At 38.3% G+C, this 15,652-nt stretch overlaps 1 protein-coding gene across 1 annotated transcript in view; it reads right to left on the bottom strand.

The window, feature by feature from the left end:
• Positions 1–15,652, bottom strand: part of LOC115416714 (collagen alpha-1(XXI) chain) — an 84,235-nt gene that overhangs the window by 54,984 nt on the left and 13,599 nt on the right. The window contains exons 7-12 of the mRNA XM_030130561.1: positions 15,414–15,467; positions 15,286–15,339; positions 14,105–14,158; positions 13,964–14,017; positions 13,076–13,129; positions 10,257–10,310 (exon numbers count right to left, since the gene is read on the bottom strand). Coding sequence (XP_029986421.1) covers positions 10,257–10,310; positions 13,076–13,129; positions 13,964–14,017; positions 14,105–14,158; positions 15,286–15,339; positions 15,414–15,467 — 324 coding nt within the window. The remainder of the gene's footprint in view (positions 1–10,256; positions 10,311–13,075; positions 13,130–13,963; positions 14,018–14,104; positions 14,159–15,285; positions 15,340–15,413; positions 15,468–15,652) is intronic.

The raw sequence follows: 15,652 nt of genomic DNA, 5'->3' as shown, positions 1-15,652 counted from the left end.
TTAGAGTTTAAGTTAGAGTTAGAGTTAAAGTTAGAGTTAAAGTTCGAGTCAGAGTTAAAGTTAGAGTTAAAGTTAGAGTTAAAGTTAGAGTTAAAGTTAGAGTTAGAATTAAAGTTAGAGTTAAAGTTAGAGTTAAAGTTAAAGTGAAAGTTAGAGTTAAGGTTAAAGTTAGAGTTAAAGTTAAAGTTAGAGTTAGAGTTAAAGTTAGAGTTAAAGTTAGAGTTAAAGTTAAAGTTAGAGTTAAGGTTATAGTTAGAGTTAAAGTTAAAGTTAGAGTTAAAGTTAGAGTTAAAGTTAGAGTTAAAGTTAGAGTTAAAGTTAAAGTTCGAGTTAAAGTTAGAGTTAAAGTTAGAGTTAGAGTTAAAGTTAGAGTTAAAGTTAAAGTTCGAGTTAAAGTTCGAGTTAAAGTTAGAGTTAAAGTTAGAGTTAAAGATAAAGTTAGAGTTAAAGTTAGAGTTAAAGTTAGAGTTAGAGTTAAAGATAAAGTTAGAGTTAAAGTTAGAGTTAGAGTTAAAGTTAGAGTTAGAGTTAAAGTTAGAGTTAAAGTTAAAGTTAGAGTTAAAGTTAAAGTTAGAGTTAAAGTTAGAGTTAGAGTTAAAGTTAGAGTTAGATTTAAAGTTAGAGTTAAAGTTAGAATTAAAGATAAAGTTAGAGTTAAAGATAGAGTTAAAGTTAGAGTTAGAGTTAAAGATAGAGTTAGAGTTAAAGTTAGAGTTAGAGTTAAAGTTAGAGTTAAAGTTAGAGTTAGAGTTAAAGTTAGAGTTAAAGTTAAAGTTAGAGTTAAAGTTAGAGTTAGAGTTAAAGTTAGAGTTAGAGTTAAAGTTAGAGTTAAAGTTAGAGTTAGAGTTAAAGATAAAGTTAGAGTTAAAGTTAGAGTTAGAGTTAAAGTTAGAGTTAAAGTTAGAGTTAAAGTTAAAGTTAGAGTTAAAGTTAGAGTTAGAGTTAACGTTAGAGTTAAAGTTAGAGTTAAAGTTCGAGTTAAAGTTGAAGTTAGAGTTAAAGTTAGAGTTAGAGTTAAAGTTAGAGTTAAAGTTCGAGTCAGAGTTAAAGTTAGAGTTAAAGTTAGAGTTAGAGTTAAAGTTAGAGTTAAAGTTAGAGTTAGAATTAAAGTTAGAGTTAAAGTTAGAGTTAAAGTTAAAGTGAAAGTTAGAGTTAAAGTTAGAGTTAAAGTTAGAGTTAGAGTTAAAGTTAGAGTTAAAGTTAGAGTTAGAGTTAAAGTTAGAGTTAAAGTTAGAGTTAGAGTTAAAGTTAGAGTTAGAGTTAAAGTTAGAGTTAAAGTTAGAGTTAGAGTTAAAGTTAGAGTTAAAGTTAAAGTTAGAGTTAGAGTTAAAGTTAGAGTTAAAGTTAGAATTAAAGATAAAGTTAGAGTTAAAGATAGAGTTAAAGTTAGAGTTAGAGTTAAAGATAGAGTTAGAGTTAAAGTTAGAGTTAGAGTTAAAGTTAGAGTTAAAGTTAGAGTTAGAGTTAAGTTAGAGTTAAAGTTAGAGTTAAAGTTAGAGTTAGAGTTAAAGTTAGAGTTAGAGTTAAAGTTAGAGTTAAAGTTAGAGTTAGAGTTAAAGATAAAGTTAGAGTTAAAGTTAGAGTTAGAGTTAAAGTTAGAGTTAAAGTTAGAGTTAAAGTTAGAGTTAAAGTTAGAGTTAGAGTTAACGTTAGAGTTAAAGTTAGAGTTAAAGTTAGAGTTAAAGTTGAAGTTAGAGTTAAAGTTAGAGTTAGAGTTAAAGTTAGAGTTAAAGTTCGAGTCAGAGTTAAAGTTTGAGTTAAAGTTAGAGTTAGAGTTAAAGTTAGAGTTAAAGTTAGAGTTAGAATTAAAGTTAGAGTTAAAGTTAGAGTTAAAGTTAAAGTGAAAGTTAGAGTTAAAGTTAGAGTTAAAGTTAGAGTTAGAGTTAAAGTTAGAGTTAAAGTTAGAGTTAGAGTTAAAGTTAGAGTTAGAGTTAAAGTTAGAGTTAAAGTTAGAGTTAGAGTTAAAGTTAGAGTTAAAGTTAGAGTTAGAGTTAAAGTTAGAGTTAGAGTTAAAGTTAGAGTTAAAGTTAGAGTTAGAGTTAAAGATAGTTAGAGTTAAAGTTAGAGTTAGAGTTAAAGTTAGAGTTAAAGTTAGAGTTAAAGTTAAGTTAGAGTTAAGTTAGAGTTAAAGTTAGAGTTAGAGTTAACGTTAGAGTTAAAGTTAGAGTTAAAGTTAGAGTTAAAGTTGAAGTTAGAGTTAAAGTTAGAGTTAGAGTTAAAGTTAGAGTTCAAGTTCGAGTCAGAGTTAAAGTTAGAGTTAAAGTTAGAGTTAGAGTTAAAGTTAGAGTTAAAGTTAGAGTTAGAATTAAAGTTAGAGTTAAAGTTAGAGTTAAAGTTAAAGTGAAAGTTAGAGTTAAAGTTAGAGTTAAAGTTAGAGTTAGAGTTAAAGTTAGAGTTAAAGTTAGAGTTAGAGTTAAAGTTTGAGTTAAAGTTAGAGTTAGAGTTAAAGTTAGAGTTAAAGTTAGAGTTAGAGTTAAAGTTAGAGTTAAAGTTAGAGTTAAAGTTAGAGTTAGCGTAAAAGTCTTATCCCAGTCCCACCCACCCCCCCCCACCTCCATCTTCAGGGTGCCCGTCAGCCCAGTGCAGAAAACCCATTTTTAATGTAAAATCCTGCATTTGTGGGTTAGTTCTGCCATATCTGCTCATGCAAATGTCATTTTAGAGGTTTTGGGGGATGGAGCTGTCGTTTATGAAGGTCTACAATCATGTACAGGTCAAAGGTCACATGATTTTAGACAAGGTCGAGGTCATCTGACACTGAAAATTGGGTCAAATCCCAGGTTTTTTCAGATTTCTTTCTGTCCCAGTCTGATTTGACAGATCTGAACTCAGGGCTGATTTCACTGCAGAACATCTGATCCTACAGTACCCATCTGGTACCCTCCCTTTCCTGCACTTCAGCAGGTACCCACAAATGCAGGATTTTCCACTGAAAAATGGGTTTTCTGCACTGGGGGGGGGTGGGGGGGGCGTAAAACTGTACAGATTGGGCTGAAATTTTTTTGGGAGTGACTGAAATATAAGAGATGAACTGGACAAATTAAGAAGTGGATCAGAAAAGAAGTCCCAAAAATGGGACACCCTACGGAACCCAGTTAGTCCAGTGGTTGTGTTTTCTTCCAGGTCAGTAAATGAACAGTTCATTTGGTTTGTGTGATTCCACAGCAGAATGTGTGACGTATTAAACTGAACTGTGTCAGTGAAGGAGCACATCTGAAAACAGCTGTCAATCAAACCGCATTCAGCCTTCTGACCCGTCCTCCAATCGGCATGCGGAAGCTCGGCGTCTGGCCGGCCGAGCTCTGCCCAGTTTCACTCACCCCCAGAGACGCTGAGCGTCTGGGGGCGGGACAACAGGGTGTGATGTGTCCAGTGCTGGTCCAGTCTGTAGTGGTTTTAAAGCAGTTCCACTCAGTCCCATTGAAGTGCATGGACGCTGAGCGTCTACGGACAAATGCACTGAGAAGATGGAACGAACAAACACAGACACGGGAATGGAGGAGAAGTGAACAACATCCAGTCCACTGATCTGGGATCAAACTGATTCTGAACCAACTGGTCTGAGAGATGAACGTGTTCCAACACATTTGGAGTCAATGAAATGAAAACAACTGAACAGATTTGAGCATTTAATGGGAGTCATTTTAGGAGAAGAGGAGCTTCCACTGCAGTCTGACACAAACACCTGGGATCTAACGATGGAGGTTCTAAGGGAAGGGACCGTTAGTCCAGATGTGGTTCTGTGGGTTGGATTGGAGTTGTTCTGTTCAACCTGGTAAATGTGACTTTATTGCATTCAGTGTGTTATATGTACACATTTTCATCCTTTCACGTGTTATTCATCGCCATTTGATGGCATGTCAATGCACTAGCCACTAATTGTGCTAATTGTGCTAATCGCTAACCCTAACTGCTAATCACACTAATCGCTAACCCTAACTGTTAATCACACTAATCGCTAACCCTAACTGTTAATCACACTAATCGCTAACCCTAACTGTTAATCACACTAATCGCTAACCCTAACTGCTAATCACACTAATCGCTAACCCTAACTGTTAATCACACTAATCGCTAACCCTAACTGTTAATCACACTAATCGCTAACCCTAACTGCTAATCACACTAATCGCTAACCCTAACTGTTAATCACACTAATCGCTAACCCTAACTGTTAATCACACTAATCGCTAACCCTAACTGTTAATCACACTAATCGCTAACCCTAACTGTTAATCACACTAATCGCTAACCCTAACTGTTAATCACACTAATCGCTAACCCTAACTGTTAATCACACTAATCGCTAACCCTAACTGTTAATCACACTAATCGCTAACCCTAACAGCTAACTGTGCTCATGGCGTGCAGACTGACTCCTGAAATCCCGTTGTTATATGTGTTGTCAGTTTCTTAATTTTGCTGTTGCCTTAAAGAGGGCAGGGGCCTGTTGAATGTCTTCTCCCTCCTCCGTTAGTTTTGGTTCTTACCGCTCATGCGTGTGTTCCAGAACCAGCTGGTGATGACATCAGGACGACCCACGTACAAACGGAGACAGACTGATGGAGGATTGGTTTATTTTTTAAAATTGATTTTGGGACATTTTAAATCGATTCTGAATCATAGTAAATGAGAATCGCAATTTTTATATGAGGCCCAGCCCTAGTATGACCCCACCCACTGCTGTCTGTCCAATAGGAGAACAGGACAGTCACTGTTTGTTTGGAACTATTGATCCTTCCATGGACCATGTGATCACTGTAGCAGACATCAAAGTATGTCACAACTCTGTCTCTGCATGGCTCTGGTTTCAGCTGCCTACTGTCTTTACTAACACCCCCCCCCCCCCCCCCACACACACACACACACACACACACACACACACACACACACACCACACACACACACACGCTGGTGGTTTTCCCTCCAGTGGGTTTCAAACACTTCCAGATTTTGGGATAAAGTGGTTTATTATGATAACAGGAAGAGTCCCACATTAGAGGGAGGGGTGTGGGGTGGGGGGGTCCAACCCTGGGACAGCAGTTCAGAGAGACTGGAAATAGAGCAGGACACGCCTGGAACTGGTGGGCGGGGCCATATGTTCACACATGTGTGTGTGTTCTGTCATTTTGGCAGATATTCTTTTGAAGTTTCCACACAGTAACAATGTGTACGTGTTGTGTTCAATGACACCAGTGTGTGTTGTGTTCAGGGACACCAGCGGAGTCGTTCACATTCACAGCAGAACTATTCTGCACATGAACGTTCTTCTGCCACAAATGCCAAACATGTACAGGAGAAAGACGACGCACAGACGACAAACAAACTAGGCTGTGTATCAACAAGAGTCTGGAGATACAAATCACAATACTAGGATCACAATACAATATATCGTAATATATCACGATACTGTTAACAAGGTGATATTTCTTGCTTTGTTTCTTTTTTTAAAAGACTGTTTCCTGGAAAAACTTATAGTGCAGCATTTGGATAAATAAAGTTTGAACATGTGCCTTAGCAGAACAAAAAAAACACAAATAAACTACAGAAAGCACTTGGAGAGCGCAGACCTCCACCGAGGAAGATCTGCCCCCCCCCATCACCACCAAAATGTAATCATTTCTTCCTTGTGCCAGAATCAACATTTCCTGAAATTTTCATGAAAATCTGTGCATAACTTTTTGAGTTATCTTGCACACACACACACACACACACACACACAAAGTGATCACAACACCTCCTGGCAGAGGGAATAAATAGTGTTTTACAGATATTACAGTTTAAGATTCTGCTTAAATGCTCGTATTCTATTGCGAAAAGAATTCATAGTGTTCAATCCCTGAATCATCCAACATCAGAACATTAAAAAAACAAACACTGGCCTCTTTCAGACAGTAAAAAGTGCTTTTAGGATGATTGAAATAACTGTAATCAAGTTCAAAAAGCTACATGTCTGACCTGCAGTATCACGATACTACTGTTGTAGTATAAAAACAACAGAGCAAAATACCCATGTGACTAAAAAAAACAGAAGAAATAAAAGAATGAAAAACAATAAAGAAAAACAAAAAACAAAAATGAATCTCCTCCATATCTGCATTTGAATAAATACTCAAAAATATCCATACAGTGCTTTTTAATATGGATACAGTATTATAAAGTGAATTATTGCAATATGTATATATATGTATGTATATATATATATATATATATATATATATTGCAGAACTGATATTTTCTAACAGCCCTGATGAAGACACTGTTCCACGGCCCAGACACACCACTGAGTCCAGAACGTCCCTTCAGAACCAGAACCGGGTCAAACACAGCCTGGGTTTAAGCACAAACACAGCAGAACCTTCCTCTGGGTTTTTATTCCTACAGCAGGTAAAGGGTTAAGGACAGGGAGAACACACCCATCATCTGTTTATTCAGTCACAACTAAAGAAAATCCATGACCTCGTCAAATATTATACGTTTATAATCTTATTCAAAGCATTCATCAAATCACTGCTAAGTGAAAATGTGAATATGTGAATACGACGGTAAGGAAGAGAAAAGATATGAAAAAAACTAAAACCAAGCATTTAGAAAAAAAACAAAACAAATTAAACCAGTGTTCAGAACTCAGAGCTCCTCCTTCCCCCTGAACTCTGTGCATGTGTGGATCCACTGTTTCTGTTTAAATCCAACAGTTTCCAGGTTGTTCCATACACAGAAACAGTTGAATCTGGTCCCAGTCATGTGTCTGTCCAATTAGATTCAATTTACATCAATATTAGTTGAGTTCTAATTTTAAATGTGTGGGAAATGGGATTTTCAGTGTTCAGTGTAAATGTCCACAGAGTCCACATTCCACAGTGGATGTGGACAATTTAGTTCCACATACAAGAGACTGTTCTAAGCTACAGGTGGATCCAACGGGAGGAGAATTGGAGTCAATTGGAATTTGGGATGAATTTCTGAAAATGTCTCAGTGATGACAGATGGAAAACTGTAGATGTTGTGACCTTGTTGTGACCTTGAACTTTGTCCTACTGGGACCAAAATGGACTGGGCTGGTCCCAGGGCCTAGGCCTATCTGTGGGGAAGATCTGGGAAAGATGGGTGGAAGAGTTTTACACTAAAGATGAGAACAAACAAACAAACACACAAACAAAGCAAAGTGATCGCAGTACCTCCTGGAGGAGGGAATAAAGAACATGTGACATAGATAAACTGACTGGAACTTGGAATATTTAACTGGAAAGATCTGTTTTTTCAGATTTATTTAGTCATCAAAGGTCATCAGATATGACCATATTTGGACATTCAGAGGCTCTGTAGTTACCATGGAAACACCGTCATCTTCTCCAACATTGATTCTCCAGTCAAACCCATGCAGTTGGATCAGTGCCAGTGGACGGACACACTGGGTTTGTGTTCAGTTCAGACAGATTGAACTGAAAAAGACACTGTTTATTTAGTTTGATCTGTTTCTGATAGAAGAACCATCAACTGCAATCTGAGCTTTAATGAACATCTGAATTAAATGTAGAAAAATACAGGATTTACACTGAAAAAATGCAAAAAAACAGAGGATAATATTAGAATAAATAGTGATAAATCACTTGAGAAACGTTCAATATGGAGAGAAAAAAACAATAATACTAATAATCACGAGAAATGTTCAATATAGAGAAAAAAAATTACACTGATTTTTCTTAAGAATTTTCAGGTTGTTCATGGTATGTTCAAGTACAGTTCGTAGATGTAAACATTTTCATGACGGAATTTGACTTTTTTTTACTCAAAAACAGAGAAAAAACCTATGGAGTTGACATTTTTTCTCAGTTCTTATCCTATTATTTGTATTATTGGACTGGTTGGGCCCACTGCAGATCAGATTAGACTGCATGTGGAACTGAACTGACATGAGTTTGACAGACCTGGGCTACAACATGTATCAGGTGGAACTAATGTTTGATGGTTGGATTCACCCTGGACTCATTTAATGGACGAACACCAAACCAATCTGTTACCATGGTGATCTGTCACTAGACCGGACAAAGAGTTTAGGTTTGGACAATGGACAAGAACTGGACTGGAAAAGACACATGGAGGACACACATTTAAAATTAGAACTCAACTAATATTGATGTGAATTGAATCTAATTGGACAGACACATGACTGGGACCAGATTCAACTGTGGACCAAATATGGTTCCGCTCCATTTCTCTTCGGTTACACTCTGTTGACTTTTGCTATTTTTTAATCACCATGTTTGACAATTTTTCTGCTGAAGGGAACAACCTGGTTAAAGTCTGTTCAGAACCAGAGCCCCTTCATTCAACAGAACACATCTGTAAACATCAGGTCTATTCCTGGACCCGGGTACCTGGGCAGACTCTGAACTTGTGGTCGGTTTGGGGTCTTTTTGAAGCTCTAACTGAATGTTGTCAGTGAAAGTCAGCGCGCCCCTCCCTTTTACCCACAAACCACTGCAGCTGCTGCTCTGTGGTCTGCGACAGCAGCTGGGACCGCCCACCACGCCTCCATGTTTGAGGAGCGGGACTTCAGACTCCACCCACTCAATTAAATGCTCGTGTCGTTAACATCAAGCCACTGACGGCGTTTCCATCTGAGCTGAAGAACAGAAGTGGAGCTGAACTCATCTGGACTGAGTTTAACAGTTCGAACAGAAAAACACTCTGTACTGCCTGGACTTCATGTTGGAATCTGGGCTGGGACAGCGGCTAACTGCATCAAGCTAACCTAGCTAACCTAGCTAACCTCAGTGGTACAAAGAGCAGATTAGAGGCACCGAAAAAATGAAAAAAAAAAAAAAAAAAAAACAGTCAAAGAGGGAGTTTTTAATCAGTGTTTCCAACTCCTCTGTAGTGATTGGCTGGACTGTTTGTTTGGTTTGTTTGCTTGTTTTGTTGGTTTGTGTGTGTTTGTTTATTTGTTTGTTTTGTTGGTTTGTGTGTGTATGTTTGTTTGTTTGTGTTGTTGGCTTGTGTGTGTTTGTTTGTTTGTTTGTGTGTGTTTGTTTGTGTTGTTGGCTTGTGTGTGTTTGTTTGTTTTGTTGGTTTGTTTGTTTTTGTTGGTTTGTTTGTTTGTGTGTGTGTGTTTGTTAGTGTGTTTTTGTTTGTTTTGTTGGTTTGTTTGTATATGTGTTTGTTTGTTTGTTTGTTTGATGTGTTGATTTGTTTGTGTGTTTGTTTGTTTGTTTTGTTTTGTTGGTTTGTTTGTTTTGTTGTTTTGTGTGTGTTTGTTTGTGTGTTTGTTTATTTGTTTGTTTTGTTGGTTTCTTTGTGTGTTTGTTAGTTTGTGTTTGTTTGTTTGTTTGTTTGTTTGTTTTGTTGGTTTGTGTGTGTGTTTGTTTGTGTTTGTGTTGTTGATTTGTGTGTGTTTGTTTGTTTTGTTGGTTTGTTTGTTTTGTTGGTGTGTTTGTATGTGTGTTTCTTTGTTAGTTTGATTTGTTGAGTTGTTTGTGTGTTAGTTTGTTTGTGTGTTTTTGTTTGTTTTGTTGGTTTGTTGGTTTGTTTGTTTGTTTGTTTGATTTGTTGATTTGTTTGTGTGTTTTTGTTTGTTTTGTTGGTTTGTTTGTGTGTTTGTTTGTTTGTTTGATTTGTTTGTGTGTTTGTTTGTTTTGTTTTGTTGTTTGAGCCAAAATACAAATATTGTATTTTAGTAGGTGTACTTTAAAAAAAAAAAAAGAAACTATTGATAATTAACAAATAAATCATTATTGGCTGTGCTAAAAGGAGCTAAAAGCTGCTCAATGACATCATCAGCTAATTTGCATATTCATAAATATGCATGTAATTATAATGAACAATGCAGGAAAAAGGAATATGAGCACAGAATTAGTCCAAAAGATGTCAGTGTGGTAGAAAAGTGTGTAAAAGTACTCAGTTTTAATGATCAAACAAAAGGTTCATGAGGTGGAGGAAGTGGAAGTCATTTAGTCCCACCCCTTCTCCACACGACAGCCAATCATTTATCTTCGTACCAACATAAGACATGAAACCTCAGTTCTGTCAGATCTGTTGTGTCAGGTTTACATCGATCAGCATTTTCACAAAAATACACACCTATTTGATAGAAAGAAAGAAAGAAAGAAAGAAAGAAAGAAAGAAAGAAAGAAAGAAACAAACAAACAAATACGTCCTTGAAGGCAACACAATATGAATAAACAACAAAATAAATCATTAAACTGAACAAAACATGAAAAACAAACCAAACAATAGTAACGATGGTTTAAACTGACCTTTGACCCCTGAGGACCGACCAGTCCACTGGAACCAGGAGGACCAGGTTCACCCTGAGGACACAACACACACACACACACACACACACACACACACACACACACACTGTTAATGATATACACACTGAATGATACACACACACACACACACACACACACACTGTTAATGATATACACACTGAATGATACACACACACACACACACACACACTGTTAATGATATACACACTGAATGATACACACACACACACACACACACACACACACACACTGTTAATGATATACACACTGAATGATACACACACACACACACACACACTGTTAATGATATACACACTGAATGATACACACACACACACACACACACACTGTTAATGATATACACACTGAATGATACACACACACACACATACACACACACACACACACACTGTTAATGATATACACACTGAATGATACACACACACACACATACACACACACACTGTTAATGATATACACACTGAATGATACACACACACACACACTGTTAATGATAAACACACTGAATGATACACACACACACACACATACACACACACACACACACTGTTAATGATATACACACTGAATGATACACACACACACACACATACACACACACACACTGTTAATGATATACACACTGAATGATACACACACACACACACACACACACACACACACACAGTGCTGTCCACAGTGTTGTGACTGGACTCCTGAACCTTCTATATAAGCAGATGTTTTTTTGTTTTTTTCTCTCACGTCCACAGACTTCAAGGTTTTCCTTCTCCACTCAGAGTGACTTACAGACAGAAGGTATTTATTTGACTAATCACACACTTCACCACTGATCAGCTACAGACAAACACCTGTCCACCCGTGTGTGGAAAAACAACTACTTCATATCAGTGTGTGCTGCCGGTCCTTCAGACAGGAGAAGCTCATCGTCGCTTACATCAAAAAAAAATTGTCGTTATTTAAACATACGTTGGTCCCTCCGTTCCTTTTTCAGTAAATGCTCAGTGTCCTTATCGTACCAGTAGGCGTCTTTTCCAGGACTGGACCAGTGTCCTCTGAATGTCCAGCAGAGCTGGTCTGCTCAGACGGCCTTGGCCCAGTGCATTGTGGGTGTCAGACTTCAGCCTTTTTAAACTACAGATGCTCCTTTCACTGTGACCGAGCCGACAGTCTGACTGATTTAACTATCTACAAAACCAGATTAAACTGAACAAGAAATGATTAAATTATGGAACTGAAACAAGAAAACACTGAAATTATGTTAAATTGAAACAAGTTAGTCCAGTGAGTGTGTTTTATTTCCAGTGCAGAAATGAACCAGTACTTTGGTTTGTGTGATTTCCCAGCAGAATGTGTGACGGTATTAAACTGAACTGTCAGTGAAGGAGCAGATCTGAAAACAGCTGTCAATCAAACAGGGTTCAGCCTTTCGACCGATCCTCCAATCAGCACGTGGGATTCTGGCGTCCGGCCCGGCCGAGCTCCGCCCACAGCTCCATTCACCCCCAGAGACGCCCGGTGTCCGGGGGCGGGACAACATGGTGTCATTTATCCAATTAGGGTCCAGTTTAGAGTCAGTTTAAACCAGTTCCACTCAGTCCCACTGAAGCCCACAGACGGACACAGTCTGCAGACACATGCACTGAGCAGAGATGGAGGAGAAAACAGACACGGGAACGGAGGAGAAGGGAACAACAGCCAGTCTGTTGGTTTGTGATAAAGCTGATTCTGAACTAACTCGTCTGTGAGATGAACGTGTTCGAACACATTTGTAGTCAGTAAAATGTCAACACAACCGAACACATTTAACCATTTAATTTGAGTCATTTTAGGGGAAGCCGGGCTTCCACTGCAGTCTGACAGAAACCACCACTGCTTCATATGTATGAGTGCTGGTGGATCCCACAGCAGTTTATGCAGCGCACTGTCTCCATGACGACAACCAGGAGCACACGCTAAATCCTCATTTAATTTGGGCGGTCTCCAAGACTTTGACCTGTTGTCATTTGTGCAGGAAATCTGAACTGATCACCCCTGACACACAAATCAATAGCACACGCATATTTTAGAGCGAGCTAGCACATTTGCACCTGTTATTTACGATCTTAGTAAATCAGACCCCCTGAGTTTAAATGACATATGTTCAATATAGGGATGTAATGATATGAAAAATTCATATCACGGTTATTGTGTCCAAAATTATCATGGTTATCATTATTATGGTGGTATTATTGAAATTGTGCTCAAAATGTTCCAAAAGTACTAATATACACACTGGAATAATTTAAACAAGTTGTATTTTAAAAAAAAACAACAAAAAACAGAACAAAACCTACAAACAAATAAAATAATCAGCACAATGTACTTTCAAATATTAACATGTAAACAATCAAACATACACATGTGCATTAAAGATGGAACCAAATGGAAACTGTTTGACCATTTTCCATTTTAGAGATCAAGTTTAAGTTGTTTGAGTTTCTTTTCCAGAGATAGATAGATAGATAGATAGATAGATAGATAGATAGATAGATAGATAGATAGATAGATAGATAGATAGATAGATAGATAGATAGATAGATAGATAGATAGATAGATATGTCCTTGAAGGCAACACGACAGAGTTTTCAGACTGCGGTAATCAAACACGGTTATCATGATAAATAGAATTTAATCAGTAATACTAACCACTGGGAATTTTACTGCCGTTTATGGTTATACCAATAATCGTTACATCCCTAGTTCGATATAATCCTGATAAACAAAAAAACAGAGCTCACCGCTGATCCGGCTTCTCCTGGAGGACCGGACTGCCCCCTTTGACCCGCTGGACCCTGAAGGAAAAACCACACATGAAGCATCAGCAGAACAAAGAAAACTGAAGTCAGAGTGGGAACAGAACTTCAGACTGATGTTTATTAAAAAAAAAAAAAAAAAAAAGTAAAACAGGACATATTTCAGAGGCTCCGTAGTTACCATGGAAACACCGTCATCTTCTCCAACATTGATTCACCAGTCAAAAAAAAAACAAACAAACAGAAAAAGAAAAAAACAACAACAAAAAAAAATCATTAAAAAAATAATAACCTGAAAGTAAAGACAAAAAAAAAACATGTGGAGGAAAAAACAAAATAACAACATGAAAAAAACAAAAATTAACATGAAAGAAAAAAACCAAAAAAAACATGAAAGAAAAAAACATAAAAAATAACATGAAAAAAATAATAACACGACAGAAAAGACAAAAAAGTAACATGTGAAAGAAAAAACAAAATAACATGAGGAAAACAAAAAACAGAAAGAAAAAAATGAAAAATAACATGAACGAAAAACAAAAAAAATAACATGAAAAAAATAACATGAAAGAAAAGACAGAAAAGAAACATGTGAAAGAAAAGATGAAAAAAATAACATGAAAAAAACAAAACAAAAAAAAAAAACATGAAAGAAAAAACAAAAAAATAACATGAAAGAAAAACAAAACAGAAGTAGAACAGGACATATTTGGACGTTCAGAGGCTGCATAGTTACCATGGAAACACCGTCATCTTCTCCAGTCAAACCCATACAGGTGGATCAATGACAGTGGATGGACACACTGGGTTTATGCTCAATAATAAATAAATAAATAAAAGAATAAATAAAACCCAGGTGGAATGGGGGGTCACCTTTAGTCCAGGAGGTCCAGGTTCTCCAGGTGAGCCTGGTTCTCCTCTGTCCCCCTAAAAAAACAAACAGAGACACTGACCGTCTGTGGACACCGCTCCAAAACCAGGACCATGGGTGGTACAAGGACCTCCTAGACCTACCCTGTCCCCTTTAAGACCAGGGTCCCCTTTGAGTCCTGCAGGACCCATGTCACCCTGTTAGACCAATGAGAGAGCAGCGTTAGAACAGGAGGACAAGTGTTCAACCAATGAGAGAGCAGTGTTTAAAAAGGAGGACAAGGACAGGATAATAACAGGACAGTAACGGGACAGTAAGGGGACAGTAACAGGACAGTAAGGGGACAGTAAGGGGACAGTAACGGGACAGTAAGGGGACAGTAATGGGACAGTAAGGGGACAGTAACGGGACAGTAACGGGACAGTAAGGGGACAGTAACGGGACAGTAACGGGACAGTAAGGGGACAGTAACAGGACAGTAACGGGACAGTAAGGGGACAGTAAGGGGACAGTAACAGGACAGTAACAGGACAGTAACGGGACAGTAATGGGACAGTAAGGGGACAGTAACAGGACAGTAACGGGACAGTAAGGGGACAGTAAGGGGACAGTAACAGGACAGTAACAGGACAGTAAGGGGACAGTAAGGGGACAGTAACAGGACAGTAACGGGACAGTAAGGGGACAGTAAGGGGACAGTAACGGGACAGTAACGGGACAGTAAGGGGACAGTAATGGGACAGTAACGGGACAGTAAGGGGACAGTAACGGGACAGTAACGGGACAGTAAGGGGACAGTAACGGGACAGTAATGGGACAGTAAGGGGACAGTAATGGGACAGTAACGGGACAGTAAGGGGACAGTAACGGGACAGTAAGGGGACAGTAACGGGACAGTAATGGGACAGTAAGGGGACAGTAATGGGACAGTAACGGGACAGTAAGGGGACAGTAATGGGACAGTAACGGGACAGTAAGGGGACAGTAACGGGACAGTAACGGGACAGTAAGGGGACAGTAACGGGACAGTAATGGGACAGTAACGGGACAGTAAGGGGACAGTAACGGGACAGTAACGGGACAGTAAGGGGACAGTAACGGGACAGTAATGGGACAATCACTGACAAATGCTTGGATGAAAAAAATCTCAAAAATAAATAACTCCATTTTTATGTTAAATATTGGAGGAAAAAAGTTTCCTCTGTTTTTTGGAATTTGTTTTCACCATTCACCAGCGCTCTGAACTTTATGGTAAATCTTTCGTGTATTTACTGAAATGCTCGGTGTGTCAGCATTCGTCTAATGTAAGTTTGTAGTTCCGTACCTTGGGTCCGGATGGTCCAGGAGGACCAGCTGGTCCAGGTTTCCCCTCTTTACCCTGTGGACCAGGAAAGTTTTGGATCAGTTCAATTATCTGTCAGATACGACAACGAAGAAGGAACGAGCACGTACCGGTTTGCCGTCAGGTCCTGGAGGTCCTTCCCGCCCTTTTTCTCCTCGGAAACCCTAGAAAATAAAAGCGTTCTGGTATGACGAACTACAGAACACGACTGTTAGCGATCTACGCTAGCAGGTTTTATACAGTGGCATCCGCTAGGTCCGTTAGCCTAGCCCATCTGTTAGCCTAGCCCGTCTGTTAGCCTTGCCTGTCTGTTAGCCTAGCCTGTCTGTTAGCTAGATTCTGAAAGGAA

The sequence above is a fragment of the Sphaeramia orbicularis genome, unplaced genomic scaffold, assembly GCF_902148855.1.
Source record: "Sphaeramia orbicularis unplaced genomic scaffold, fSphaOr1.1, whole genome shotgun sequence".
Taxonomy (NCBI): Eukaryota; Metazoa; Chordata; class Actinopteri; order Kurtiformes; family Apogonidae; genus Sphaeramia; species Sphaeramia orbicularis.
The sequence above is the reverse complement of the archived record's forward strand: the minus strand, read 5'-3'. Positions and strand labels throughout refer to the sequence as shown.